This window comes from Suncus etruscus, chromosome 15, assembly GCF_024139225.1.
Source record: "Suncus etruscus isolate mSunEtr1 chromosome 15, mSunEtr1.pri.cur, whole genome shotgun sequence".
Taxonomy (NCBI): Eukaryota; Metazoa; Chordata; class Mammalia; order Eulipotyphla; family Soricidae; genus Suncus; species Suncus etruscus.
In genome coordinates this window covers 91,890,599-91,917,420 of record NC_064862.1, presented here as the reverse complement: position 1 = coordinate 91,917,420, position 26,822 = coordinate 91,890,599, and the positions used below count along the sequence as shown (strand labels likewise).

Here is a 26,822-nt window from a genome sequence, read left to right as displayed (position 1 = left end):
CCCCACCCCTACCTGGAGCTCGGGGCCCGGGCAGGTCTACAACCCGCACCCCGCAGCCCGGCGGCCGCTGTCCAGCGGGGCAGGAGGCGGCACTCAGTGCGCCTGCGCTGGCGGCCGCTCGCCCCCGCCGCCCCCCCCCCCCCGCCGGCTCCGGGCGCGCGGCCGAGACGCGCGCAGGCGCCGTCGCCCCCGCCGCCGCGCCGCGCCCGTGCGCGTGCGCCGCGCGCTCGCGCCGGACGCGGCGCCTGCGCAGTGGCCGCCGCCCGCGGGCCCGGCCGGCGCCTGCGCGGTGGGCGCGGGCGGGGGGGGGGGCGCGGAGTGGAGGCGGCGGCGGCGGCGAGAAGATGGCGACGTCGAACAATCCGCGCAAATTCAGCGAGAAGATCGCGCTGCACACGCAGAAGCAGGCGGAGGAGACGGCGGCCTTCGAGGAGGTCATGAAGGACCTGAGCCTGACGCGCGCCGCGCGGGTACGGGCCGGGCGCGCCCCCGGGCGGGCCGGGCGGGGGCGCGCGGCGGGGGCGCGCGGCGGGGGCGGGGCGGGCAGGTGCGAGGGGCCGGGCCGGGGGCGGCGCAGGTGGCCGCGGCCGCGCACCTGGAGGGGTCGCAGGTGCACCTGGAGGGGCCGCACCTGGGGGCACAGGTGCGCGCGCCGCGGTCGCCCGGGACGGGCCGGCAGCGGGCGGGACGCGCGCGCGGGACCCGGCGACAGGTGCCCGGGCCCGCCGGAGGGGACGCGCGGGACGCGGTGTCCGGCGCGCACAGGTAACGGGACGCCCGCCGGCCACCCCGGGGCGCACACGCCCGACGGTGCGCTGGGACGTGCCGACACCCGCGCCCGACTTGTGCCCCGTCACCCCGGAGCGGGCAGCGGAGCCCCGAAGCACCGGGGCCGGAGGGATGGCCGGGGCCGGCTGGAGAACAGGTAAGGCGCAGAGACGGGGGTCCCGGTCACCGTGCCAGGGAACAGTCGCCGATCATTGCGCTCGGGGGACAGTCCCGGGTCCCTGGTCCCGGCGGGACAGGCTCGGGTCACTGCACTCAGGGAACGCACGAACACTCGTGTGCCTATGCCCCTGCGTGTCTGCGTGTGTCTGGGTCCATATGTGTATCCTGTGTGCATGTGTCATGCGTGTGCGGCCCGCAGAGGACAGGTTGCCCCGACGCAGACATGCTGCTGGGGGCCGACTTGATCGATCGTGTTCTGTCCCCCGGTGGGTCAGTGGGAAGGCCCATCAGGGTCTCTGGTAAGCAGGCCCAAGGGGCGCCGATCCTGAGTCCCCTTGGTGCATTGTGGTGGGGGGTCCGAGCCCCCCACGTTGGCCCTGTGCCGGGCCCTGGTACTGCCCACCCCCACATCGTCTGCTCCGTGCCCCAGGCCATCTGCAGCAGGTGCTGAGAGGCGGCGAGGGCCCCTCGCTCTCCTGACTCTCCTGCGCTTGGGGACACTATGGAGCAGGAAGAGCATCCCAGGCCTCTGGGGTCAGGAGAGGCACCTCTGAAGATCCCGTGCGACCCAGCCTACTCCTGAGGGCCTTCTCACTAGGACCCCCACAAGCTCAGCAGGGCCTGGCTAGGGGTCGTCGGGTACCGTGAGGAGACAGTGGAACCTCCAGAGCCTGTGTCCTCCCCTCACTGTTACTGTGGGGCTGGCATTGGCCATGGGAGAGAAGTTCTCTCCAGAGCCTCAGGCAGGTGGGCTGCAGGCAGCTGCCCTAGGGATGGTGCTCCTAGCTGGGGAAGTCGAGGCAGGGCAGGAGCTGCTACTTCGTCTCCCCAAAACTCATGTGAAGGAAGAGCCTGCCTTGGACTCGGGCCACTGAGGGGCGGTCTTGGAGGGGTGTTCCCAGCAGAGGTGAGGTAGCAGGGTGCCTGGCTGGCTTGGTGTCTGTCGAAGGTTCTAGAAGCTTCTGGAAGCTTCTGGAAGGATGTACGGTGAATGGAAGGTCTTCGGCCTTTCGTGGGAGCCTGGAGACATAGCTGAGATGTGGGAGCTGTCCCGGGTCCCTGCACGCCTTCCCAGAGTCAGGGGTGCCGGCTGTGACTAGGGTGCAATTCAGGCAGCAGCCATACTAGCTGGGTGGGCCCAGGGGTGCTGGCCTGCGGGTGGGGGTCCAGGTGTGCAAACAAGGAAGGGGCCGGGCAGGCGCAGGGCCCAGGATGCGCCAGTCAATATTTACCCTTCGCTCCACTGAGCCCAGCTGAGTCCAGGCAAGGCAGGGCAGTGTCCTCCGGAGGTGCCCCTGGCTGGTCCTCTGACTCTGGGCCCATTATGGACACGCGCCTTGCGGCCCTGAGGTCACTGTAGGAGGGGGTCACAGGTGGGAACACCATGGGTGGGACTCGGAGAGGGGTCCTGTGGTGCTGAGAGGGTGCTAATCCTGTTGCCTGTCCAGTTATGGGGTGACACCTGACCGCCTCGGGGAAGTTTGGGGCCAGGCCAGAGAGATAGCACAGTGGGAGGGCATTTGCCTTACACATGGCCAACCCTGGACAGAACCCGTTTCGATTCCTGGCATCCCTGGTCCCTGAGACTGCCAGGAGTGATTTCTGAGCACAGAGCCAGTAGTAACTCCCAAGTGCCCCAAATCCAAAAAAAAAAAGTTTAGGGCCGCACTTCTGGAGCATGGGTGCCCCACATCCCCACTGGCGCTGGCTCTGGAGCAGGGGTCTTCAAACTACGGCCCGCAGGCCACATATTGTATTTATTCCCATTTTGTTTCTTCACTTCTAAATAAGATAGATGCCGTGTGCATAGAAATTTGTTCATAATTTTTGTTTTTACTATCATCTGGCCCTCCAACAGTCTGAAGGACAGTGGACTGGCCCCCTGTTTAAAAAGTTTGAGGACCCCTGCTCTGGAGGTCGGGTGGGAGCACTGCTACCCATGGGACCTGGGAGGAGCGTTATGCCCAGGGCACCCCCACTCCGTCACCCCTGCAACAGGGCCGATCTGAGTGTCCGCCCAGACTAGGGGCTCTCCAAGTACCTGCTCCTCCCTCCCATAGGGAGTCCAAGGTGGGTGGGACCAGCCGTGGCCCCTAGAAGCCAGGGGGAAGACCTGGGTGGGAGCTGGCGGGGCCAGAAGCAGTCGTGGGCGGGGCCTGGAGCAGGTGTGGTGGGGCAGAGGCGGGGCCTGAATTGGTTGTGGGCGGGCCAGTGGAGTAGGGGCGGGGGGCTGCTGGTAGGCGTGGCCAAAGGCCAGGGACTGACCAATCCATGGTCTCGTAGGAAGGACGGGACCAGGAAAACTCATGGGGTGGGCGTGGCATTGACCTGGCCTGGGTGTGATGGGGAATCAGAGGCGGGCGAAGGGGGTGTGGCCAGGGTGGTCTGGGCGCAAGGCAGGCCAGGGACACAGTGGTGGGGCAAGACGTGGCCATGCTTGTGGGCGGGGCCAGAGGCTGGGCGGGGCCCGGGCATGGTGGGTACCTACCTGGGTGAGAGGCTGCAGGTGTGCCCCGCCTCCCCTGGCTGGGACCTGGCAAACGTGGCTGGGGGCTGGGACATCTACTGCAGCAGCCTCAGGCACCCTCTCCCCGGCCCTCTGGTCTGCGGGTGCAGGGTCCTGCACCCCTCCCCACTTTTATTTTTGTTTCTGTTTTTTGGGGGGTTATACCCGGCGGCGCTCAGGGTTACTCCTGGCTCTGTGCTTAGAAATCGCAGCTGGCAGGCTCGGGGGACCATATGGGATGCCAGGATTCGAACCACTCTGTCCTGAGCTGGACGCTTCTTTGCTGCCCCTCTCCTTCCCACTTCTTTCTTTTTGTTTGTTTTTGTTTTTGGGCGTTGACGCTCAGGGGTTACTCCTGGCTCTGCGCTCAGAAATCACTCCTGGCTTGGGGGACCATATGGGACTCCCGGGGATCGAACTGCGGTCCGTTCTAGGCAAGGCAGACGCCTTACCTCTAGCGCCACCGCTCCAGCCCCTCTTTTTCTTTTTTAACTTGATGGATTGATTGTTTCTGGCCACACCCTGCGGCACTTAGGGGTTACTCCTGGCTCTGCACTCAGATATCGCCCCTGGCAGGCCCGGGGACCATATGAACCGGGTCCCTCCCTGGTCAGCTGCATGCAAGGCAAACACTGCTATGCTATCGCTCTGGACCCTCTCCCCACTTCTGCAGCTATCGTGGGGACAGGAGTGTAGGGTGCAGGGGTGTGTGTCAGGGAGGTACCCCAGGCGAATTACTGAGTCCAGCTGGAGGGTGACCCCCTTCTAGGGTGGAGGCACGAGCGGCAGGTTCAGCAACACCCCCAAAATTGGGGGGCACTGCAGGAGTGTCATGCTGGGCGCAGAGTGAGGTGGGAGCTGGGGAGGCAGTGGGCGTTCCCTGTGGGTGCGCCCCCAGGACCGGGGCGTGCAGGCTGGGCCCCCCCACCTTACATAAGCCCCGGCTGCGGGGAGTGCAGCACTGCTATTTCGGGCGCCTTGAGGGGGCCACAGTGGAGCCTTTGTCTTATCTCCCCGCGCATGGGGGCCGCCGCCCGGGAACCCCGCAGCAGCCTGCCCGACCCTGGCAGCTCTCCCAGGCGCCCGGGGGTGGAGGGGTGTCTGCCTTGGCATCCTCTGCTGCGGCCCCCATTAGATCCCTGCCTCTCGTCACCACAGGCCTGGGGCTGTCACTACCCAGTGACAGACAGGACACGATGCTGCTGTTCATGGGGCATGTATTAGAATGTTCTGGAAGCGAGTGGGCAGGTGGGGGTTGGCGTGAGGCACCCTTGGGTCCCGATATCAGCCTGTTGTATCAGGGTTGTTCTGGGGTGATCCTGGAGGCCGGGTCCCTGGACCCTTTCCCAGGTGAGGCGGCCCCGAAGTCAGAATTAGGACTCTGGACAGACCCCGGGCGTCCCCATCTCCATCTCCTATGCCTCAACTCCCACTCTGCTCTGCACAACCTTCTCCCCTCTGAGCTCGGCCCGTGTGTAAGTCTGTCTGGATACGCCTCACCAGCTTCCAGACGGGGATTAGGGGGTCATGGTGGAGGAACAATGTGCAGTTCCCAGGTCCCCCTGGATTCACGGGAGTCCAATCCCAGTTTCACCCATGAGGAAGCCCTTGGGTGCTGTGATCCCCACAGGGCTGGGGTCTGAGGGCGAGCATGAGGGAAGCTGCCACAGAACCTGCCTGGGGTTCGCCAGAATGGGCAAGTGTGCTGGGAAATGGGGCGTGGACAGGTCTGCCTAGAGCCGGGCACCCTGAGAAAGAGGAAGCCAAGGGAGTGGGGTGTGGAGGCCAGAGGCAGGCGGACCTGGGTCTCACCTTCTGGGCCTGGAAGTGATCACTGGGCCTGAGGCAGGCGGGCCTGGGTCTCACCTTCTGGGCCTGGAAGTGCTCACTGGGCCTGGACTCCTGTGAATCCAGGGTGACCGCACCCCCCAGCCCTTCCCCTCTTCTGCCGGGACCCTCTTTCCCGACAGACTCATGCCTGGGAGACCAGGGTTGGGTCCATGGTGGGGGATGTGGGTGGACCCTACGGGTGGGGGTGTCTGGGACACCCACCACAGATGGACAGATGGAGGCAAAGAAGCAGCCAGGTGGCCCAGGGTAGACGCACATTGGTGGGTGTGGGGGACAAGGGCACAGGGGATCTGAGCATTCTGGCTCTTTGCTCAGAAATCGCTCCTGACAGGCTCAGGGGACATATGGGATGCCGGGATTCGAGCCACTGAGCTTCTGCATGCAAGGCAAACGCCTTACCTCCATGCCATCTCTCCGGCCCCTGAGCGATCTCATACTTTTACTTCTTTAGTTTGTTTTGGGGCCACACCCGGCCGTACTCAGGGTCTCTGTGCTCAGGGATCAGTCCTGCAGGCTCAGGGGGACCCTATGGGATGCCGGAGAGCCAACCTGGGTTGGCCATGTGCGAGGCCCGTGCCGTCCAGGCTGTGCTCCACTCCGGCCCCCTCTCCTCCTCCCCCCACCCCACCCCCTGACAAATCCTCCCGCTGTGAAACAGTTGCTCCCCTCGCCCCACTTGGCAGGCCCTGCACCACCCCCCAGATCCAGGACGTCCCAGCCCCATGCTGCCCCCCCCCCCCCGGGCGGGGATCTCGCATCTGTCTGGAGGAGTTCCCAGAGGATGGCTAAGGCTCCGCGCTGGCGGGTGGGGGGCATTCCTGGCGCAGACCCGGCCCCCCCGCATCCCAGACACTCGCCAGCTGCCCTGCAGCGGCCCGAGTGTAAATACCGAGCCGGATACACGGGCGGCCGCAGCCGGGCCGGGAATGCCTTTAATCAGCGGCCGCGGGGTCCCCGGGGCTCCGCACAGCCCAGCACAGCTGCCTCTCGGGGGGGGGCCTCTGGGGGGGGCGCTTGCTCCCTTGCCCCCTGCCTGGCTCTGCCTCATGATGGAGGGTCCAGCCCAGTGGAGAATCAGGGATACGTTCTGGGCCGCCTCTTAGAAGCTGGGAAACTGAGGCATGGGGCAGGGGGAAACGGTGGGTGATAGTGACACCTGAGGGGGCCTTCCTGCCCTGGGCCGCCCCCCTCCTCCCATTCGTCCTTTTACCAGGACCTTCTATGGCACTCAGGCTCCTGTGTTGATGAAGCCAAGAATGCGGGTCAGATGGGTGGAGGGTTGGCCTGGACGTAGGGTCCAGTCGTGTGGTGATTTGGGGTGACCACAGGGCGGGGGGAGAGGAGCAGGGTGGGATAGAGGAAGCAAACGGGTGGTGGGGCCTTGAGCCGGATCCGGCCCACACCTGAGCGGCCCCCTGTCTTGCAGCTCCAGCTCCAGAAGGCCCAGTACCTGCAGCTGGGGCCCAGTCGCGGCCAGTACTACGGCGGGTCGCTGCCCAACGTGAACCAGCTCGGGAGCAGCGCCGGCGACCTGCCCTTTCAGGTGGGCCCCACGCCCCAGCGCCCCCCCCCCCAAGCGATCGGCCCCGCGCTGTGTGTGCAGCTGTTTCTTGCCGGATCCCCCCGGCCCCCCGAAGACCTAAATAAACGGAGAAATGCCCCCTCCCAGCTGGTTGCTGGGGCGCAGCCGTTCCCTCCCTCAGCTGCAGGGGGTTCTGAGACCCAGGCTGAGCGCCTGGGCTGGGGGCTCCCTCCCCACTGGCCTCTCTGGCTGGGGTCCGAGCGGAGCGTGCCATCACTGGAGAGGGAGAGGCCCAGGCGGTGTCGCAGTCTGGGTTTCCCGCTCTAGCCCCATCGCCTTTCCTGGGGGCCCCGCCAGCCCCTCTCCGGGCGAGGATAGCGCTTGTGCGCGCCCTCCTCCAGCCTGGCCCCCCAGGGCACGGGAAGGCAGGGTGGGGGGTCTCAGTGTCCGTCTTTGACTTTCAGCCCGACGGATTTCTGGGGGACGCCCTGGCCGCGGCTCCTGTCTCTCTGGTAATTGAGCCCCCCGGGCAGCCACATGGCGCTCGGAAAAGCGCTTGGCACAGGGGCACCATCCCCCAGGACAGGCCGGAGGCATCTGTCCCCCTGGAGCTGGTGCTCTTACCAGGGAAACCGGGGCGCCCCGTGCAAGAGCCCCAGCCGTGGCTCCAGGCATGCGCCCCACACTGCATGGCCGATGCCTGTGCGCGGCGCCTGTGTGTATGCGTGTGTGAGCGCGTGTGTCTATGTGTGTATTTGTATACGTGTGTGCGTGTGTGTCCGTGTGTGTGTGGGTGCACTTAGAGTTCAAGCCTGGCCGCCCGCCTGCCCTGCTCCAGCCCGCTTGGCTGCCTCAGTTTCCCCCTGCAGCCAAGCAGGGGGGCCGACCTCAGCGCTCCCGCCCTCAGGGCCCTGGCACGAGCCAGTGAGCTGACCCGGGCGCCAGGTGCTGGCGCCCTGCCCGGTGGTGGCCGCGCCCTGGGGCGCCTTCTGTAGGGAAGCGGCCTCTGGCCCGGCCTCCCGGCGAGGACAGAAGGGCCCTTGAAGGGCCAGATGGCCGGCGGGGAGTGGGGGCCGGGGCTGGCCAAGGCCGAGGCCGCGTCTCCCCGTCAGATGGCGCCGGGCGGCCGAGCGCAAACCAGGGCGCAGGGTGCAGGGCGCAGCGTGCAGCGCGGGATAGAAAAGACACGGGTCTGTCGGGCAGGAGGGCGCGAGGGGAGGGGGAGGGCTGCGTCTCCATCTCAGCACTGGCCAGGTGCGGGGACCCCCCATGGCTGGGCTGGGAGCCCCGGAGCTGAGCTGTGTCTTGGCCGGAGGCCGAGTTGGGCGGGGAGAGGAGAGGAGAGGAGAGGGAAGGAGGGGAGAGGAGAGGAGGGGAAAGGGCGGACGCCCATCTGCACCTGGCAGCCCCACCGGCTCGAGCTGCCAACGCCCTGCCTGGCCACGCATGCCCGCCACTCCGCACGATGCCCGCCCGCCTGCTCGCTCGGACCCGGGCCGGGCCACCCCGCCCCGTGTGCTTTGGAGTAGGGAAGGCACCCGATGGCCTGGTTAGCAGAGCGAGCTGTGGGCGGCCCTTCCCCAGGCAGGTAAGCAGCCTTGGGGTGTCTCTTCCCGCCCTGCCCGCAGACCCCCTTCCAGTCCTCCGGCCTGGACACCAGCCGTACCACGCGCCACCACGGGCTGGTGGACCGAGTGTACCGGGAGCGCGGCCGGCTCGGCTCCCCGCACCGCAGGCCCCTGTCCGTGGACAAGCACGGGAGACAGATATCCTTTCAGGGGCCGGCCCCACTGTGCTTAGAGGGCCGGGTTGGGGGGGTCAGGATTGGGGGTCCAGGAGGGGTACCCGCTGGCCCGGCTGTTGCCTTTGACTCCCCACACGCAGACAGCTGCCCCTATGGCACCGTGTATCTCTCGCCGCCTGTGGACAGCAGCTGGAGAAGGTCAGCACCCCACAAGCCCGAGCCCCACAGACCATCCCCAGTCCCTGACCCTGCTGGCAGGGCCCAGGGATCACGGGACACCTGGGGACCTTGAAATCCTCCAGGGTATCCTCTGCACACTTTTACCACCCCTTGCCCTTCTCCGTGTCCTCCCAGCCTACCCCTGCCTCTTCCTTGTCACTTCCCATTCTGGGCGTGAATCTCAGTACCACCCATGTCTTCCTTGCTTTGAGCTACTCAGCTACCAGCTGAGCTGAGAGTTTGGTGCCCGGAGCAATGACACAGCAGGGAGGGCATTCGCCTTGCATGCGGCCAGCCTGGGTTCGATTCCCAGCATCCCATATGTCCCCAGCACTGCCAGGAGCGATTCCTGAGCACAGAGCCAGGAGGAACCCCTGAGTGCTGCCGAGTGTGGCCCCAAAACAAAGCAAACAAAAGAAGGAAACACCCCGATACTTCCTCCACCAGAGCTTTGTGCCTTCTGGAACCTTCTCCTGACCCCCATCCTCCATCTCCTCTCTGTGTTCCGGCCCCTGCCCTCGAGTTCCGATCCTGGGGGGAGGCTCATGGGCAGTACTGAGCCCTGAGCCCTGAGCCCCGCACCCTTGCCATCCCAGGACCAACTCTGACTCGGCCCTGCACCGGAGCACCACGGCCCCTGCACAGACTGAGCCTTTCATGGGGGGCTCCCAGGATGCCCACCAGAAGCGAGGTATGCCCAGAGTCCCGGCCTTCTCACCTCCAACTCCTCCAGAGTACCCTAAGGGTGCAGTGGGATGGTGGGATCCCTGAGGTTGGGGGTTGGCTATGGGCCACAGTACCAGGACCCTTCTCTACCCCCGCCCAGTGTTGCTGCTGACCGTGCCTGGGATGGAGGAGCCGGCGGGCGAGTCGGACAAGAACCACCAGAAACAGACGTGGGATGGCAAGAAGGTACGGAGCCAGCCTAGGGTCTGGGGGCTTTCCAGTCAGCCTCCCACCGCACCCCTCTCCATGAAAACCCCGCCAGCAAGGTTGTGCGGAACCAGCCCAGGGGCTGAGACCCAGTTGCTGGGGACCCCGACACCACTCGACCTCCAGGCTTTGTGAGGTGGGTCCCTGGCAAGGTGGATGCAATGTGATCTGTGCCTGCTGCTCGCCGGATCTATACAGGGTGCTGAGAAGGCCCTGGAGGCGTAAATGTCTCAGACCTCCACCCAGCCACTGTTTGCTGCGCTCTAGGACTGGGGCAGGGGCTGGTTTGTCTCTAGAAACAGGCCCAGGTTTGGAGGTGCAGGGTTTTGAGCAGACCAGAACAGATGAGACTGGAACCACCCACCTACCCATCCTGGAGCGGTGATGGGGGGGCCGGGCAGGGTCCTGTGGAAAGAGCCAGAAGGGCCCCCAGGTCTGCACCCAGTTTAGTGGGACCACCACCCCACCCCCGGGTGAGCCCTGACCCTGGGGCGCCCCTTCCCACCCTCCCTTCCCCACCCCTCCTGGTGGCGTCTATCCATCCAGCCTGAAACTGTCTTGCAGGCGGGGACCCGGCCCAGGTCCTGTGAGGTCCCCGGAATCAAGTAAGTGGGAGTGCCTGGCTGCGCGTGGGAACTGGGGGCCCCATTCCTCCCCCCTCACCGCGCCCCCCCTCTGCCCCACCAGCATCTTCCCGTCCCCTGAGCAGGAGAGCCCCGGCAACCTGACGCCCGCTGCCTACAACACAGGGGGCTCCCTGCCCGACCTCACCCACATCCACTTCCCGCCGCCGCTGCCCACCCCGCTGGACCCCGAGGAGCCCAGTTTCCCCGCGCTCAATAGCTCGGGCAGCGCCGGCAACTTGGCAGCCAACCTCATGGGCCTGGGCGGCGCCCCACAGGGTAGGTCCCCAAGCCCCCACCTCCGCCAGTGCACCCCTCCAGACCTGGGGGCCTCCCAGGACATCTGTCCCTGAGCCCTGAATGTGGAGTCCACCCATGGGGAAGGGTGCTTGGAAGGACCAGAGATGCCCTTCATCAAGCCAGAAGTGGGGGTTCACAGGTTTGCCTTGCATATGGCTGACCCAGGTTCGATCCCCGGCATATCATAGGGTTTCCCTGGGATTGCCAGGAGGAACCCCTGAGCACTGAGCACTGCAATGTGGAGCCCCCAAACCGGAAATAAATTCACTGGCCTTTCTGGGTGGTGCCATACAATGCTGTTGGGGGGGCCTGTGTATCTTCTCAAAGAAGGGGAGCCCCCACCTAATGGTGCTGCCCACGGGGGGCCCTGCTATATCCCCCAAACTGATTTTTCCACCCCAACTCAAACCAGACCATGGTACAACAGGCTGGGCAGTGGAGAGGGGCATCTGGATGGAGAGAGGGCAGGGCACTGTGGGGGGGACCCAGACTGCCCAGTTAAGGATGTGCCAGGAGTGACGGCCGCCCCCTCTGCCTCCTGCAGGCCTGGGCACCCCCAGCAACTCCCCACAACACCGCGCGGCTGGAGTCACCCCACTGCCCATGAGCACCGAGCCCAGGCGGCCCCCAGCTCCGCCTGGATCCCCCAGTCTCAACTCGTTGCCGCCCATCACACAGGTGCAGAGGACCTTCCCCTTCCCTGTCCCCATCTCCCGACCTCCATCCCACCCACCGCAGCCCTGAGCTTTCTTATAAGCGCCCCTTGTCCTGGAGACCCTGAATTCCATTCCCCATTTCTGGAAGCTTCTGTCTGGTCCCGGAAGCGTTCGCTGCCCCACGTAGGGGTGCAACCGACCTTCCCTGCCCCTTAGCCTCACCCAAAGGGGCTCCCCCGCCTCGTGAGTTGTTGGGGCAGCTTGTGGGGGTGCGTGTCCAGAGCCTGCAGTCGCGGTAGGGCCCTGAGGACGACCCTGTCCATCCCTGTGCCCAACAGGCCGCGGCCCGGGACCCTCTGAGCCTGGACCAGCGTCTCCCCTTCACCTTCTTCGCCCAGGCCGGCTCTCCGCCGCCGCCTCAGCCCGCGCCCCCGCCGCCCCCGCCGCCACCACCCACCTCCCAGCCGCCCCCGCCAGCCCCGCAGGTTCCCGGAGCACACCCCGCCGGCGGCCCCCTGCTGCCCAGCGCCAGCCTGACTCGGGGTCCGCCGCTGCCCCCGCTTGTGGTCACAGCCCCGCCCTCTCTCCCCCAGTCGCCCCCAGAGAACCCCGGCCAGACACCGCTGGGCATCGACCTCGCATCGGTAAGGCCCGCGCAGGACAGGATGGGTGGTGGGCGGTTTGGGGGCGCACCCTTGGGGGACAGCACAGGCCACGAGCCCGGGAGCAGGGCTCCAAACGCTTGGGCCCAAACCCTTGGGCCACCCAGATATTCATCCCGAGGGGAGGGACTTGGGGGCCCTTCATGAAGACCCCCGAGGTGGAGAGTCCGGCAGACCCCGAGGAACGTTCTAACAGACCCTTACCCGGGCGTGCCGCCTGTCTGTGTCTGTGTCGCCTGTCTGTGAGCATTGGTGCTTGGCAGTCCGTCCCTGCTGTGGGTGCCTCCCTTCTGCTGGCGCCCTGAGGCCTCCTGGGCCGAGCTGGGCCCTTGATTTCCCCCTCCCCTGCCCCAAGTAGCCCAAACTCATCCCTGGGGCAACCAGTCCTGAGCATGTGTCCCCACAGGCGCCCGCCCTGCAGCAGTACCGCAGCAGCGCCGGTTCTCCCGCCAATCAGTCCCCCACCTCTCCAGTCTCCAATCAAGGCTTCTCTCCCGGTAGCTCCCCTCAAGTAAGGACGGTGCCTGCATCCCCCGAACCCTCGTGCCCCATCTCCTCGTCCTCCTGCCCGGGATTGGGGGGTCACCTAGCACAGCCCCATCTCGCTGGCCTCGCACCCCTGCTTTGAAATGCAATAAGACTGAGCAGAGAGGGGTCGGAGAGATAGCACAGCGGCTTTTGCCTTGCAAGCAGCCGACCCAGGACCTAAGGTGGTTGGTTCGAATCCCGGTGTCCCATATGGATATGGTCCCCCATGCCTGCCAGGAGCTATTTCTGAGCAGACAGCCAGGAGGAACCCCTGAGCGCCGTCGGGTGTGGCCCAAAACCAAAACAAAAAAAAAGACTGACTATAGAACCAGATTGGGTGTTTAAGACTTCACCAGACTCTAACTGGGGGGTGGCTGCCTCCATCCAGATCCTTCCACCAGGGCTCACCATCCTAGGACTCCCCCCCTACCCGAGCCTGGCCACCTCGTCCTGGCAGCAGGGACTCAGGATCCCCTTCATGCCACACGGCCCCTAGGTGCTGGCAAGGGCGGGCACTGGGCTGAGCTGGGGTGCAGAGTTGTGGGAGGCCTGGTCAGGCCCCCAACTCACTCTGCCCTGCTCTGCCCCCAGCATACCTCGGCGCTGGCCGGCGTCTTCGCTGACTCCTACTACGAACAGCAGCTGGCAGCCCGGCAGGCAAACGCACTGTCGCACCAGGTGAGGCTCTGGGGGGCGGCTGCAGCCCGTGTGTGGATGTGGGGGTGTGTGGGAGTGTGTGCAGGGACAGGAGCCCAAGCGAGACTGCCCAGCTCCACCTGCCCCTGCTCATCCGTGTGCCCCAAACCCATCCATCCACCATCCTCCTGTCTTGTCCGTGCACCCCCTTCCCTCCCACCTGTCCCCCTCGGGCTTCCCCGCTACCAGCTGGCCCCCTCCGCACTCACGCATCTGCCCACCTGGCCCACAGCTCGAGCAGTTCAACATGCTGGAAAGCACCATGGGCCCCGGTGGCCTCTACACCGCAGGCTCCGCACTCGGCTATTCGCAGGCCACCATGATGGGGCCCCTGCCCGATGCCCCGCAGCTCGGCTACCCGGGCCCCAGTGCCATCCCCAACATCATCCTCACAGGTGAGGTGTGGGCCGGGTGGGGGACAGCGAGTGGGCTCCAGGGCCCCCACAGATGCTCAGTCAGGGTTGGTCAGGCGTCCCCAAAGGGCCCCCCTCAAACATCCGCCCACCCCACTCCGGAGCATCTGGCTTTTCTCAGACGCAGCGGCGGCTGTTTTGTTCCTTTTCTGTTCTGTTGTTTTCTGGGGGACCAGCACCACCCCCTGTGGCGGCGCTGAGGGCTGACTCCTGGCTCTGCTCTCAGGAATCACTTCAGACCATGCTCAGGGGACCCTATGGGATGCTGGGGATCGAACCCAGGCAGCTGCCTGCAAGGCCAGCGTTCTCCTTGCCTGCAGTTTGCTCCTGAATCTTGGCATCATTTGGATCCTTGAGGTGGATCCAGTGCGGGTGGGCAGGACTCAGGGCCGGAAGGATGGGGTGGATCAGCCGGTTTGCAGGGCCCCGGCCGTTCTCTGACCCTGACTGGCACCCCACCCCGTGTCCCCTTTGTGCCCGCCCAGTGACGGGCGAGTCCCCGCCCAGCCTGTCCAAAGAGCTGAGCGCGTCCCTGGTGGGCCTGAACGACGTGGCCTTCGACAACGACACCCACTTCCCGCTGGACGAGCTGAAGATCGACCCGCTCACCCTGGACGGGCTGCACATGCTCAACGACCCCGACATGGTCTTGGCCGACCCGGCCACGGAGGACACGTTCCGGATGGACCGGCTGTGAGCCCGACCCGGCCTGCCTCGCCGTCCCCCGTCCCCACCCGCGGGCCTGGGCGGCGCCCTCGGACTGTTGCCAGCTTTACTGCCCGCGCCCCGCGCCCGTGCACAGGGCAGCATCCCGGGGGGCGCCAGAGCCTCCCGGCGGTGGAGGAGGAGAGGGGAGGAGGAGAAGGAGGGGGCGACGCCTTGCTGCCCCTGGGCCCCCCGCATTTCTGTTCCATGCCCCCCGACTGGGATTTCAGGAAAGGGGGTGATGGTAGTGGCGGTGGGCGGCCACCGGGCCCCTCTCGCCGTGGTTTTTCATTTGTGGGGTGACCACACCGTAGGGTAGGGGGTTCCCTGGGGGCGGGGGGGCGCCGCACCCCTGCAGCCCGCTGCCTGTTAGCATGTTGTACCCCAGCAACGCACCTCCTTCCCCAGGCCACAGGCTTTCGGATCAAACTGGAAGGGGAGGCCGGGCCCGCCGGCCTGAAGTAGTCTTCTTGGGTCTCCCCAAGTCGCTTCTGGCTCGGTTCACTCCTCCCCACGGTGGCTGCCAGTGCCAGAAACAGGCCGCCCCATGCCCCACCTGCTGGGTGAGGGGTCCCCAGGGTCATCTAAGGCTCCGATCCCATATCTGGGCCACGTTGAAGCGGGAAGTCCCTCTGGGTGGCGCTTCCAGCCCCGCTGCCCCCGGGAGTGACCCCAGCTCTGTGCCAGACACTCAGTTTGAACACACCTGGGCTTGGCTGTGTGCGGAAGGGGTCCCACCGTCTGGGTGGGGGCGCCAAGCCGCCCGGCGGGGCTGAGGGGAGCCCCGTTTTCTTTCTTTTTTTTTTTAAAGAGAAACTCCGTGTACATAGAAGTTTGATTACATCCGACTTGTACCTAGATCTTTTTTAAAAATGGCCTTAATAAAACGACGGGCAACCTCCCGGACACGGCAGAGGCTAGCAGGGTGGCCCCCCTTAGACCCCCGCAACCCCGCGGGGAGGGGAGAGGCGGCTGGGCCACTGTCCAGAGCCTTGCGGGGATTCAGGAGTGAGGGGGGTAAAGAAGGCCAGAGGCCCCCCCTTGTCCATGCCCGGCTGGCCTGCAGGATTTTCCCTTGTTTCCCCCAACACATTTTTGCATCGCCAAGACAAGTTCCCTTGCCTGGAGCAGCCCCGCGCGTGGCTTGGCCCTCTGATTTGTGAAATACTGTGATTTCGAGGCAAGTCGTGCTGGGGGGGCTGGGGGCCCCCAATTGTACATAGACCCACTGAAGCCTGCATCCCGCTCCCTCACTCCTGGGTCACGGGGGGTGCCGAATCCCCCCATAGGCCAGAGAGGGGCTGCCCTTGTGCCTCGGTTTACCTCTGCTCTGTGTCCCAAGGAAGGAGCCAGGCCAGGCTCCAGCATGGGGAGGAGACTGGGGAGGCAGGTCTCATCTTACTGGGACGACCTCCTCATGTGCTCATCAGGGTGCCCTGAAAGTCCCACCCCAAGATGCCCCCCACCCTCCACACACACCCAGGAAGCTCAGGGGGGTATGTTGACCCCTCCGCCTAAATTTTGGGGTCCCCCAGCCGGCAGCATGCAGACAATGGCTGGGCCCCCTCTGGGTACACGTGCATGCCAGAAGGCGCCTTTTTTGGGGTGATGCCACCCCAGCCCTCGACCTGGTCTTGGGTCTGCCTGGGATGCTTGCCCCTCTCAGCTCCCACACCTGCTCTCCCCCTCCCCGTGCTCCCTTTTTCCTTGCAGAACCTGCTGGAAGGGTTTCAGGTCTGGGCCTAGGCCGCTGAGTTAGCACTTGACGCTCAACCAACCTCTTGAGGTGGCGAGAGGGGGTAACTTCTACCCACGTGTGGGGCGCCACCAGGGCTGTTGCCTGCCTGTCCGTGTGTCCATCCACCCAGGCCGACCTGGACTCAGGGAAGTGGGAACAGACCTGATATGCGGGGGTGGCCCTAGTCCTCATCACCTGCGGCCACTGAGCACTGTTGGGGAGTGTCTGTGTGAAGGACCCCCCACTTTGGGCTGGTTTGCAGCCAAATTTTCTCTTCCCGGGTCACAGTGGCACCAAAGAAAGCAACCCCCCTGCCGCGCTTCGGCCCATGGCCGAGCCAGTGTGTGTGGCAAGGGGGGCCCTGCCGTACCTTCACCCCCGACCTTCACCCTTGCTGGGTCTTGTAGAACCGAAGCCGGTGGTCTGAAGACTCGGCCTGGGCTCGGGGGTGACCAGCAGAACTGGAGAGGCCGATTGGGATGTAGGGAGGAGACGGCTGGGCTTTCTGCCCCCTCCATTCTGGGGACTCCGTGTGCCACAAGCAGCAGCCACTGTTCCGCCCCTCCGTCCCCGCCGTGAGGCTGGAGCTGGAGCCAGCAGGCCTGCAGCCCAGCAGCCCAGCTCTGGGCTAAGCCTCCAGGGAAAGGTGCGCTTGGGGAGGGGGTTGTGCCCTGCAGTGTGGGGCCCGTTGGTGCCCAGCCCTCCTGTCGCTTGTGACCTCTTGCCTGCCCGAGGAGGGGGCCAGGGAGCCGCGGAAGCCTGGAGCCGGCTTCACCTCTGACATATGCAAACGCGCCGTTCGTCTGTCCGGCCGCGCCCCGGCATGTCCATCCGCTGTGGCCGCCCCCGCGTGCGGGACGGCGGCGGGCAGGGCGAGCAGCTCAGGGCCCCTTTGGCCGGCCCCTGCCCGTCCTCTCTGACCTGGACGCTTTTTCTTTGTACCTTTGCACCCTTTGTAAGGAAATGTAATAAAAGCCCCATGTTTTTGTCTCCGCCTTCTCCTTGGTGTCCACCCCAACCCGACCAACAGAGGGTCCAAGTGCTCCTGGAGCACTTTGGGGAGGAGTGTGGGCACCAGGCCCGGCCCTGTCTCGGGTCCCTGGGGCGGTGGCAGGGCCCCAGGAAGCACAGAGCGCGTCCGTCCCGCTGTACAAACTTTATTTGGTCCCCGTCCCCGTCCCCTGTCCGAGGAGGCGTCGGGCCAGCCCTAGGCCCGCAGCCGCTGCTGCTGGTTTTCGTAGTCCTCCGGGATGGTGTCTGCAGGGAGGGGAGGAGCGAGGTCAGCGGAAGGGGACGGCCCAGGGGTGAGGTCGAGGACAGGGCGGGGTCCACTGAGCGAGGGGGTGGGGCAAAGGCGAGAGCAGGGCCATGATTGGAGCAAAGGAGAGGGGCGGGGCCAGCGAGCTAGTAGGAGGGGCAATGGTGAATGGCAGGACCGGTGAAGGAGTGGGAAGGGCAAAGGCGAGTGCCAGGCTAACGATTGGAGATACTGGAGAGGGGCGTGGTCAGTAAATTAGTGGGCGGCGCAAAGGCAAGAGCAGGGATAGTGATTGGAGGCGAAGGGGAGGGGCGGGAGGGCAGAGGTGCAGGGTCCAGTGTGCGAGTGGGCAGGGCTAAGGTGAGAGCAGGGCAGAGGGGCGGGGCCAGTGGGTGGGGTGAAGGCGAGTGGGCGGGGCAAAGGCAAGAACAGGACCGTGATTGGAGCAAAGGGGAGGGGCGTGGCCAGCGAGCTGGTAGGAGGGACAATGGTGAGTGGCAGGACCAGTGAATGAGTGGGAAGGGCAAACGCGAGTGCCGGGCCAGTGATTGGAGGTATCGGTGAGGGGCGTGGCCAGTAAGTTGGTGGGCGGTGTTAAGACAAGAGCAGGGCCAGTGTTTGGAGGCTAAGGTGAGTGAGTGGGAGGGGCAAAGGTGAGGGGCGGGGCCTCCAGGACGGGGATGGGCTGGCCAGCGGATGCGAGGGGACCCCTCCTCACCATTGCAACGGTAGCGTAGATTAGCCCAGATGATATTCTCCTGGGAGAAGCAGAAGACCCCCAGGCGGCCACCCCGCATGGTGGTGTCCAGGACCACGTTGCTGTCAGCCACCAGTTCTGGGCCTTCGTAGAAGCGCACCCTGCGGGGAGGGAGGCGAGTGAGGCTGGGCCCCCCTGCAGCTGCCCAGGGACCTGGCCCCTTTTCACCCCTTTGGATGAATGTCCAGTGGGACACACACCCGCACACACACCCCACACACCCCAACACCCACACCTATAGGCGATCCACAATGTTCCCCCAGGGCAGGGCCCAGGTTGATTCTCAGGCGTGTCCACCCGTGTTCAGCACCCATTCTGAACTAAGGAGGCAGGACAGCAAGAGGGCGCACCTGATGTAGCCCACTTGGGGCCTGTGCTGCAGGAACCACCGGTAGGAGGTCTTGTCCTTCCAGCCCACATTGCGCGGGTCCTTCCACAGCAGCCGCACCTGGGACCCTGTGTCTCCTGTGTGCCACAGGGCATTCCGGAGGTGCTCCCCAGGGCCCGTGGAGGACTTCACAGCCTGGTCAGCCAGGGACAGGGAGAAGGACAGTCAGGGACCCCAAGAACCCTCCCCAACAGGACAGGCAGGGCCAGTGGGGGCCTGGAGGCTGGTCAGAGGCTGAGATTTTCTGGTCAGGTCTGGAGACTTGGAAGAGTTTCAACCACATGCTGGGATGAGTGGGAAGGAACTGCTAAAAAAAAAAATACAGTACCCATGGGCTAGTTTAGGGCTCTGAGGTTTGGGGAAGGAAGAGTGAGGGAGTTGGCCATCGATGAGTTTGAGGGTACAGGGGTATGAAGGAGAGATCAGGGGTCCTAAAGGTAGAGCAGACTTTGTAGCAGGGTTGGGTTGGGGGGCTGGGTTCGATTCCAGGCATTCTGTGGTCCCTGAGCACTGTCAGGGGTGCTCCCCCAATAAGCTGCTGGCTGGAGATGCTGGAGCAGACTGGAAAGGCATGGGACAGGTCTGTGGAAAGGTGAGGTAAGATCTCCCAGAGTGGGCCCGGAGAGATAGCACAGCGGCGTTTGCCTTGCAAGCAGCCGATCCAGGACCAAAGGTGGTTGGTTCGAATCCCGGTGTCCCATATGGTCCCCTGTGCCTGCCAGGAGCTATTTCTGAGCAGACAGCCAGGAGTAACCCCTGAGCACCGCCAGGAGTGGCCCAAAACCAAAAAAAAAAAAAAAAAAAAAAAAAAAAAAAAAAGATCTCCCAGAGTGTGTGGGGGCAAGATCAGGACACCTTGAGCTGGATGCCGGGCTCAGCCACAGCGCGGAAGGGGCTGGCCTGCCAGTATGTCTGCTCCATCTGTTTCCACATGACCACGTAGAAGCTGGAGCTGTCCTGGTAGCCGAAGATGAAACCCGCGTAGTCGTCATCCGTGACCGTGTTCACATGAAACGTGCCCTCGAAGTCCACGCCATTGAAGGCTGTGTAGCCTGCGGAGGGAAGGCTGCTGACCACCACCTAGCGACGCCCATTCGAGTCGATGACCAAGAGATGCCCAAGCCTGGCACTTTTACCCCAAGTGAATTGAGTTTTGAGTGACATCAGCCCAGTGGACCCCAGATCCAGCTGACCCCACCCCTCGTCTGGGTTCCACCCCTCAACTGATCTGCTCTCCATTGCTCCACCCCTCTTCTGGTCCCAACCCTCCACTGACCCTGTCTATCCATTGGCTTACCCTTCATTGGCTCCCCCCCAATTCTGACCCCGCCCCTCTACTGACCTGCCCAGTGGCTCTACCCTCCACTGGCTCCACCATTTTCTGGCCCTGCCCTCTAGTTGGCCCACCCTCTGCTAACTTCACTCTTCTGGTGATCCTTCCCATCTGGTGACCCCTCCCCTCCTATGGACTCACCCATCCATTTGGCCCCCTTACGGCCCCACCCACCCCTGGCCTCTCACCTACAGCCAAGCCAGGGTCACTGTTCATCGTCTGCACAATCTCCATGCCCTGCAGGATTCAGAGGAAACCCAACCTCAGAAATCGAGGGTGGTAGTGACCGAGCTCCCCACTAGCAGTTCCACAGGCTCTCAGGACCGTGCCCCACCTGGTTCAGCACCACCCAGTTGGGATCTATCTGTGCGTCACCCTCGGGGTCCAGCACGACCGTCTGAAAGGCCCTGAAGTCAGTGAGGGTGACTTCAGCATTCTCGGGACACACGTCGATCTTGTCCACCACCATGTCGGCGTCAAAGTCCTCTCTGCAGGCGTCTCCCACACCGTCCCCTGGGAAGGGGAGAGGGATGGACGACTCTTGGGTCATTCGCCCCAACAGGCCCACAGCCAAAGCCAGCCATGCCCATGCTTGAAGCCTGTTTGATCTCACCAGGGCCAGGCCACGCCCGTGGGTCGCCAATCTCTGCCCAGGATGGCCATGGCCACCTACTAGCCGTGCCCACTCCCACTTGGCCACACCCAACCCAACCCCACGGGGCAGGACTCGCTGGGGCTCCTCCACTCTGTCCTTGTCCCAGCTCTGTCTCACCGTTGGAGTCCTCCTGGTTAGGGTTGGGCACCAAGCGGCAATTGTCACGGCTGTCCGGGACTCCGTCATTGTCATCATCATTATCACAGGCATCCCCTTGGCCATCGTGGTCTGAGTCCTGTTGGGCGCTGTTGGGCACTGTGGGGCAGTTGTCCATCGAGTCCTGGTGCCCATCCCCGTCTCTAGAGAGAGGGGTGAGGGGGACAGACCATGAAGAGTCCAGCCAGGGGGTTCCCAGCCAGGGCTCCCTCATGTCCCGCGGTGCCTTACTGGTCCTGATCGCTGTCACACGCGTCTCCTACGAAGTCGTGGTCCACGTCTCTCTGCGGAGGAGATGCAGGATCCAGCCTCAGGGCAGGGGAACAGAACGTCCCCTCCATATCCCCACATCCTGAGGTGGGCCCTGCTGAGCCCTAGGCTCTCCCCCTTCCAGCCTGTCTGGGTCCCTCGTGGCCTGTCCTGACCTGGTCTGGGTTGCTCTTCCTGGGACAGTTGTCACACGCGTCCCCAACACCATCACCATCGCTGTCCTTCTGGTCAGCGTTGGGCACCCTGGGGCAGTTGTCCACCGCGTTACGGATGCCTGCAGGGGGCAAGGGGTCAGGACAGGACAGGAACCCCACGGTGGGAACATCGGCAGCACAGCCCTGGGACATACTGTCCGAACCTCCACACCCAGGCCTCCTGCAAGGGCCACTCAGGTGCAGCCTGGGCTAAGGTCTCCTGCACCACTGGCCCCACCTCCAACCGCCCTGGCCCTCCTCCATGCTCACGGTCGCCGTCGATGTCATCGTCACATGCGTCCCCGCGGCCATCGCCGTCTGTGTCCTTCTGGTCGTCATTCTTCTGGGCCCGGCAGTTGTCACAGGCGTCGCCCCATTTGTCACCATCAGAATTGCGCTGGTCCGGGTTCCGCACCAGCGGGCAGTTGTCCTGGGAGGCAGGGAGGGTCAGGCTGGAAGAAGCAAAGGTCGCTCCGCTGTCCGTGCTCCAAGGCTCTGCCACCTTCCAGAGCACCCAACAAAGCAGAGTCCCTTGCAGCCACGCCCCCACCTAAGCACACCCACAGGCACGCCCGCACGCTTTCACCTCCTCATTCAGGATCCCATCCCCGTCCGCATCCGGGTCACAGGCGTCTCCGATGCCATCCCGGTCTACATCCTCCTGTCCTGAGTTGGGCACCGTCATGCAGTTGTCCTGGGGTGACATGTGGGCGGGCCTGATGGGCACGGGCCGCGCCCACTACCTAAAGACCCCGCCCACTCACACAAAAGTACCCGCCCATCAGGAACGAGCCATGTCCCCATACTCCTAGACACGCCCCTCAAACCATAGCCCCACCTATAGATCCTAGCGCCGCCCACTAGAGTCCAAGCCCCGCTCATCGACCCTAGCACCGCCCACCAGAGCCATAGCCCCGCCCACAGACCCTAGCACCGCCCATTAGAGACCGGGCCCCGCCCACAGGCCCTGGCACCGCCTATTAGAGATATAGCCCGCCCACCAGAACCGTAGCCCCGCCCACCAGCGCTCAAGCCCCGCCCACCTTGCGGCACTGGCGCTCGGAGCAGCGCAGCTTCTCGTCCGGGAAACCGTCCAGGTCGGTGTCTCGGCCGCAGAGGAGCCCGTTGCCGGCCCAGCCCACGGCGCACTGCCGGGCAGGGAGGGGTCAGGGCGCGGGGAGCTGGGTGCGTGCGCAGGCCGCTCGCTCCCGCACCCCAGGGCCGGCCAGCCCGAGCCCGGACGACCCTCCCTCGACGGGGCTCCACTCACCGCGCACGAGCGGGACCCATCGCGCTCCAGCAGGCAGTCGGCCTTGTCGTGGCACGGGCTGGGCGTGCCGTCGGGGCAGAAGCGCTGGCCGCGCCGGTGGCAGCCGGACTGCTGGTCGCCCACGAAGCCGGGCTGGCACTGGCCGCACTGGAAGGAGCCCTGCGGGGCGCGGGAGGGAGGCGCGCGGGGTTGGAGGGCTCAGCCGCCCGCCGCAGCTCCCTCCGGGGCCGGGGCGATGCCTTGCGCTCCGGGCTCCGGGCGGGCTCCCCCTCCGGCCTCCGCGCCGCGCCGCGCCGCGCCAGCCTTACCCGGGTGTTGAGACACACGGAGTTGGGGACGCAGTTGTGCTGCCCGGTCTCACACTCGTTGACGTCGGTGCAGACCTGCGCGGGGACGGAGCGCCCGGAGGAGAGTCACCGGAGACCCGGCCCGCCCCTCCGCCCGCCAGGCCCCAAGTGCAGCGTCCCCGCCCCTCCCGGCCTGGGCTTGCCCCCACCTGCTTGCTGGCCTTGGCGAAGGCCAGCCCGACGCCCTCGTGGCTCGGCCCGCTGTAGCCGGGCGGGCAGGGCTCGCAGCGGAAGCCCGGGCTGGTGTTCACGCAGCGCACGCGGGGGAAGCACGGGTGGGCGTTGCACTGGGGGCGGCAGGGCCGAGGGTCAGGGGACGCGGCCCTTGGGAGGCTCAGGCGGGGCCGCCGGGACCCGCCGCGCCCCGAGGCGTCCAGGAGGGGCGCGGGGCCAGTTCCGGGTCCCTGCGCGCCCCACGCTCCCGGGGGCACAGGAGCGGGGCGTCGGGGCGGCCGTCGCCGGCGGAGGGGGGCTGCGAGCGGGGGGGCGCCTGTGCCAGGCAGAGGCGGCGGCGGGGCAGGGGCGGCGGCGGGCACCCCGCGGGCGCTCGGGGGCGCCAGGGCGGTGAAGGGGGCCGCTGCGGGGGCTCAGAGGGGGCGGCGCCGGCCACGGAGGGACCCGGCGCGGGGGGGCGGCCCTCGGCCGTGGGGAGCTGCGGCGGGCATGCTCCCGGGATGGCGAGGGGGCCCTTGCGGAGAGCCGCGCCCAGTGGCGGAGGCGGTGCCGCGGCGGGGCTCGGACTGGGGGACGGAGGCGTTGGGGAGCGCGGCGGGGGCGGGCGCACCTCGTTGACATCAGCGCAGTGCGAGCCGTTGCCGGTGTAACCCTCGGGGCAGGGTCCGCAGCGCGCGCCGCCGGCCGTCTGGGTGCACACCACGCCGGGGAAGCAGTAGCCGGGGGCGCACTCGGGCAGCGGCCGGACGCTCACCCCGGCCGTGTGCGCCGGCTGCATCCCTGCAGAGTGGAGACCGGGGCGGGGCCTTTTATAGACACGCCCACGGGAGGAGGCTGCTCGAAGCCACGCCCAGGGCGGCCCAACAAATACCTGCTCCGTCCTGGGCGGGGCCAGATGTGACCACGCCCTACAATGGGCGGGGCCTACGAAGAACGAGCCCTTTCCTATAGGGGTTGTGCGTGACCACGCCCAGTCGTGGGCGGGGCCAGATATGACCGCGCCCTATGATGGGCGTGACCAGCGAAGAGCGCGTCCTTTCCTGGAGGGATTATGCGTGACCACGCCCAGTCATAGGTGGGGCCAGACAGGGACACACCCCTTCCTGGGGAATTCATGATATTCACCCCCTTTGAGCGGGGTCAGTTATAGCCACGCCCCGTCCTTGCTGTGAGACGCGATTGCCACGCCCATCCACGGCGGCTCGGCGATCTCCACACCGCCATAGTGGGCATGTCTGTGTTGGCCACGCCCGTTTTCCAGAAGTGGTGCGTGATCACCCGCCCACCCAGGGCGGGGTCTTAAATGACCACGCCCTATTCTGGGCGTGGTTGGCTGTGGTCCCGCCCCGGAGCACCCCGTCCCGCCTTTTCTTCCTACGGGCTCCCGGGTCTCTCCCCGTGCGCCCCGGGCCCCCGCAGCTCCCTGCCCGCCGCCCCGCCGAGCTCACCGCACGCGTCGCACTCCATCACCATGTTTTTCAGGAACGTGATTTCCTTGACCTGCGGGCGGGAAGAAGGAGTCCCGAGCCGGCCGCATCCGTCCCCCTGGGCCCGCGTCCTGCGGGACTTAGACCTCCCTTCGACCATCCTTCGACCCCGCTTGGCCTCTCCGTCCCTCCCGCACCCCGAGTCTCTCCCTCCCTCCTCCTTCCCCTTGCGCAAGACTCTTCCTCCAGGCGCCCCGCTGACCCCTTCTCCAGTCTCCATCCTTCGGATCGTCCCCCGCATCCGCATCCCCTGCCTCTCCCGCACCCCGGACCCCACTCCCGCGGCCCTTCTCCCGCACCTGCTGCCGCAGCAGCTCCCGCACGTCCCGCAGCGCCGCGTTGGTTTCCTGCAGTTGCCGGAGCATCTGCGGGGCCAGGTCCCCACCTGCAGGGACGGGGAGGTGGGCGCTTATGGGGGTCCTGCTGGGGGGACCCACAACCCGATGCACCGCCAGGCCCTGCGGGGCTCCCTGCAGTTTTGGGGGGGATCGTGTTTCTGCGGGCGGGGGCCCCTCTCACCCAGCGGCATCTGACCCTGGGCTGCTGCGCCCCCGGTGGCCAGCGCGAGCAGGAGAACGCAGGCGGCGGCGCGAACCATGGCGGCGGCGGTGGCGGGGACCACGCAGTGTGCGACGCCCCGGGCCCGCGGGCTCTATTTATCCCCGGGCGGGCGGCGGCTGCGCCGGCCCAGCCCACCCCCGGGCCTCCCCGGGGCCCTGCCCAGCCCTGCCGCAAGGTAAACAGACCAGGCTGGTCTGGAGGTGGAGGCCCCACCCCGCGGGCTACGGGGCACTCGGCGGGGAAACTGAGTCACGGAGTCCTCAGCAATGGGGTGAGAGGCAGGCTGGAGTCCTGGAGGACCCCACCCCAGCAGCACCCCCTTCCCTTCGGCCTTTGATTTGACTTGATGGTTTTTCTTTTTAGGTTTCTGGGGCCACACCCAACAGTGCTCAGGGGTGACTCCTGCCTCATTCGTAGCTCAGGCATCACTCCTGGCGGTGCTTGGGGGCCCCTATGGGATGTGGGGGATCGAACTAGGATCAGCTACAAGCAAGGCAACCTCCCACCACTTCCCACCCAGCTGTGCTATTGCTCCAGACTCCCATGATCTATGTTTTTACTTTACATCTGGCGGTGCTCAGAGGTTACACCAGTTGTGATGCTCCTCCTTGCAGTGCTCTCTGGGACCAAGCAAGGGCTGGTCAGCTCCTGTCCCAGCTCTGGAATTGGAGCTAAGGAACCACAAAAGACCCCCATCTCAGGTCCCACCCCTGCTGCCCTCACCCCCAGCCAATGGTATGAGCCTTTGCCTCAGTTTCCCCCATCAGTTCAACTACTAAGGCACAGGGGTGATTTCTCTCTGCCCATGGGACAGTGGGCAGCCTGGCGGGCTTGAAGGGGCTCATTTTCCCAGGGGGCCCCAGAAGGGACTGGAGTGATCAAGTAAAGTCCCCTGAACCCCCCAGGGTCAGAGGAGGGGAAGAAAGGCAGCTCATGTCTGTCAGGGAGCTCCTCTGGCTCCTGTGTGGACACCCTGTCCTCAAATCAAAAACAGATTTTGGGGAGCAGAGCGAGAGCACAGCAGGGAGAGCTTTTACCTTGCACAGGACCGATCTAGGTTCGATCCCTGGCATCTCATAGGGTCCCCCTGAGCTTGCCAGCAGTGATCTCTGAGCAAAGAACCAGGATTGAGCCCTGAGCACTGCAGGGTGTAACCCAAAACTCAATAATATAATAAATAAAATAAAATGAAATAGGGGCCGGGCGGTGGCGCTGGAGGTAAGGTGCCTGCCTTGCCTGCGCTAGCCTAGGACGGACCGGACCGCGGTTCGATCCCCCGGCGTCCCATATGGTCCCCCAAGCCAGGAGCGACTTCTGAGCGCATAGCCAGGAGTAACCCCTGAGCGGCACCGGGTGTGGCCCAAAAACCAAAAAAAAAAAAAAATGTAAAAAAAAAAATAAATAAAATGAAATAAAATAAAAATGAGCTGATGGGGCTGTCATCTCTCCCAGCTGAGAGTTAACCCTTCCTACCCCGTGCCCAAAGTCTCTATGTTCTAGACAGAGAAACTGAGTCCCAGGAACAGGGGGTAGGGGCTGGGACTGACCGGCCTGAAGCCACCTAGAGGAGGAACAAGGCTGATCCGTTCTCTGGATAGATGTGACAGAGCAGTGCTGGAAGGCTTTCTGGAGGAGGTGGCAAAGAAATCTCCTGGGGTTGGGGCCAACCATCCTGTTCACCTCCTGTAGAATGGGTGGGCACCGAGCACCGAACACTAAGTGTGTCGGCCTGTTGGACAGGGTGGAAAGCCTGGCAGGGCCCAGAGAACCGAGAAGGAAGGCTCCAGGCAGAGAAGATGCCGCCCAGAGGGAGCACTGTCTCGGGAGCAGGAGAGAGCAGGGAGGGTGAGCTGGGGAGAGGGAATAGTGTCTCCCTGTGCCTCCGCACCCCTGCGCCTCCCTGAGCCCCCACGTACCCCGCACCCGCC

At 65.3% G+C, this 26,822-nt stretch overlaps 2 protein-coding genes across 3 annotated transcripts; one reads left to right on the top strand and one right to left on the bottom strand.

Annotated features, from left to right (window-relative positions):
- The first annotated feature begins 286 nt into the window (after positions 1 to 286).
- On the top strand, positions 287 to 17,032 carry CRTC1 (CREB regulated transcription coactivator 1). Of its 2 annotated transcripts, XM_049789278.1 has the most exons (15): positions 287 to 470; positions 6,732 to 6,848; positions 7,292 to 7,339; positions 8,456 to 8,593; positions 8,708 to 8,769; positions 9,387 to 9,481; positions 9,617 to 9,702; positions 10,288 to 10,328; positions 10,411 to 10,625; positions 11,191 to 11,324; positions 11,641 to 11,946; positions 12,371 to 12,475; positions 13,084 to 13,170; positions 13,421 to 13,583; positions 14,087 to 17,032. In XM_049789278.1, exons 1-15 carry the CDS (start codon positions 345 to 347, stop codon positions 14,296 to 14,298), a joined length of 1,935 nt encoding a protein of 644 aa, XP_049645235.1. In that variant the 5' UTR covers positions 287 to 344; the 3' UTR covers positions 14,299 to 17,032. The 2 variants fall into 2 exon arrangements, with proteins under 2 accessions (XP_049645235.1, XP_049645236.1); XM_049789279.1 differs by lacking the exon at positions 7,292 to 7,339.
- A 219-nt stretch (positions 17,033 to 17,251) lies between these two features.
- On the bottom strand, positions 17,252 to 26,551 carry COMP (cartilage oligomeric matrix protein). The gene is made up of 19 exons (XM_049788536.1): positions 26,442 to 26,551; positions 24,633 to 24,718; positions 24,295 to 24,346; positions 23,457 to 23,626; positions 22,822 to 22,959; positions 22,634 to 22,708; positions 22,326 to 22,484; positions 22,099 to 22,203; positions 21,642 to 21,749; positions 21,326 to 21,485; positions 21,017 to 21,135; positions 20,823 to 20,875; positions 20,553 to 20,734; positions 20,115 to 20,293; positions 19,969 to 20,017; positions 19,303 to 19,499; positions 18,410 to 18,582; positions 18,021 to 18,160; positions 17,252 to 17,301 (listed from the first exon to the last, which is right to left on the bottom strand). The coding sequence occupies exons 2-19, from the start codon at positions 24,696 to 24,698 to the stop codon at positions 17,252 to 17,254; spliced, it is 2,175 nt and encodes a 724-aa protein (XP_049644493.1). The 5' UTR covers positions 24,699 to 24,718; positions 26,442 to 26,551.
- Positions 26,552 to 26,822: the final 271 nt, after the last annotated feature.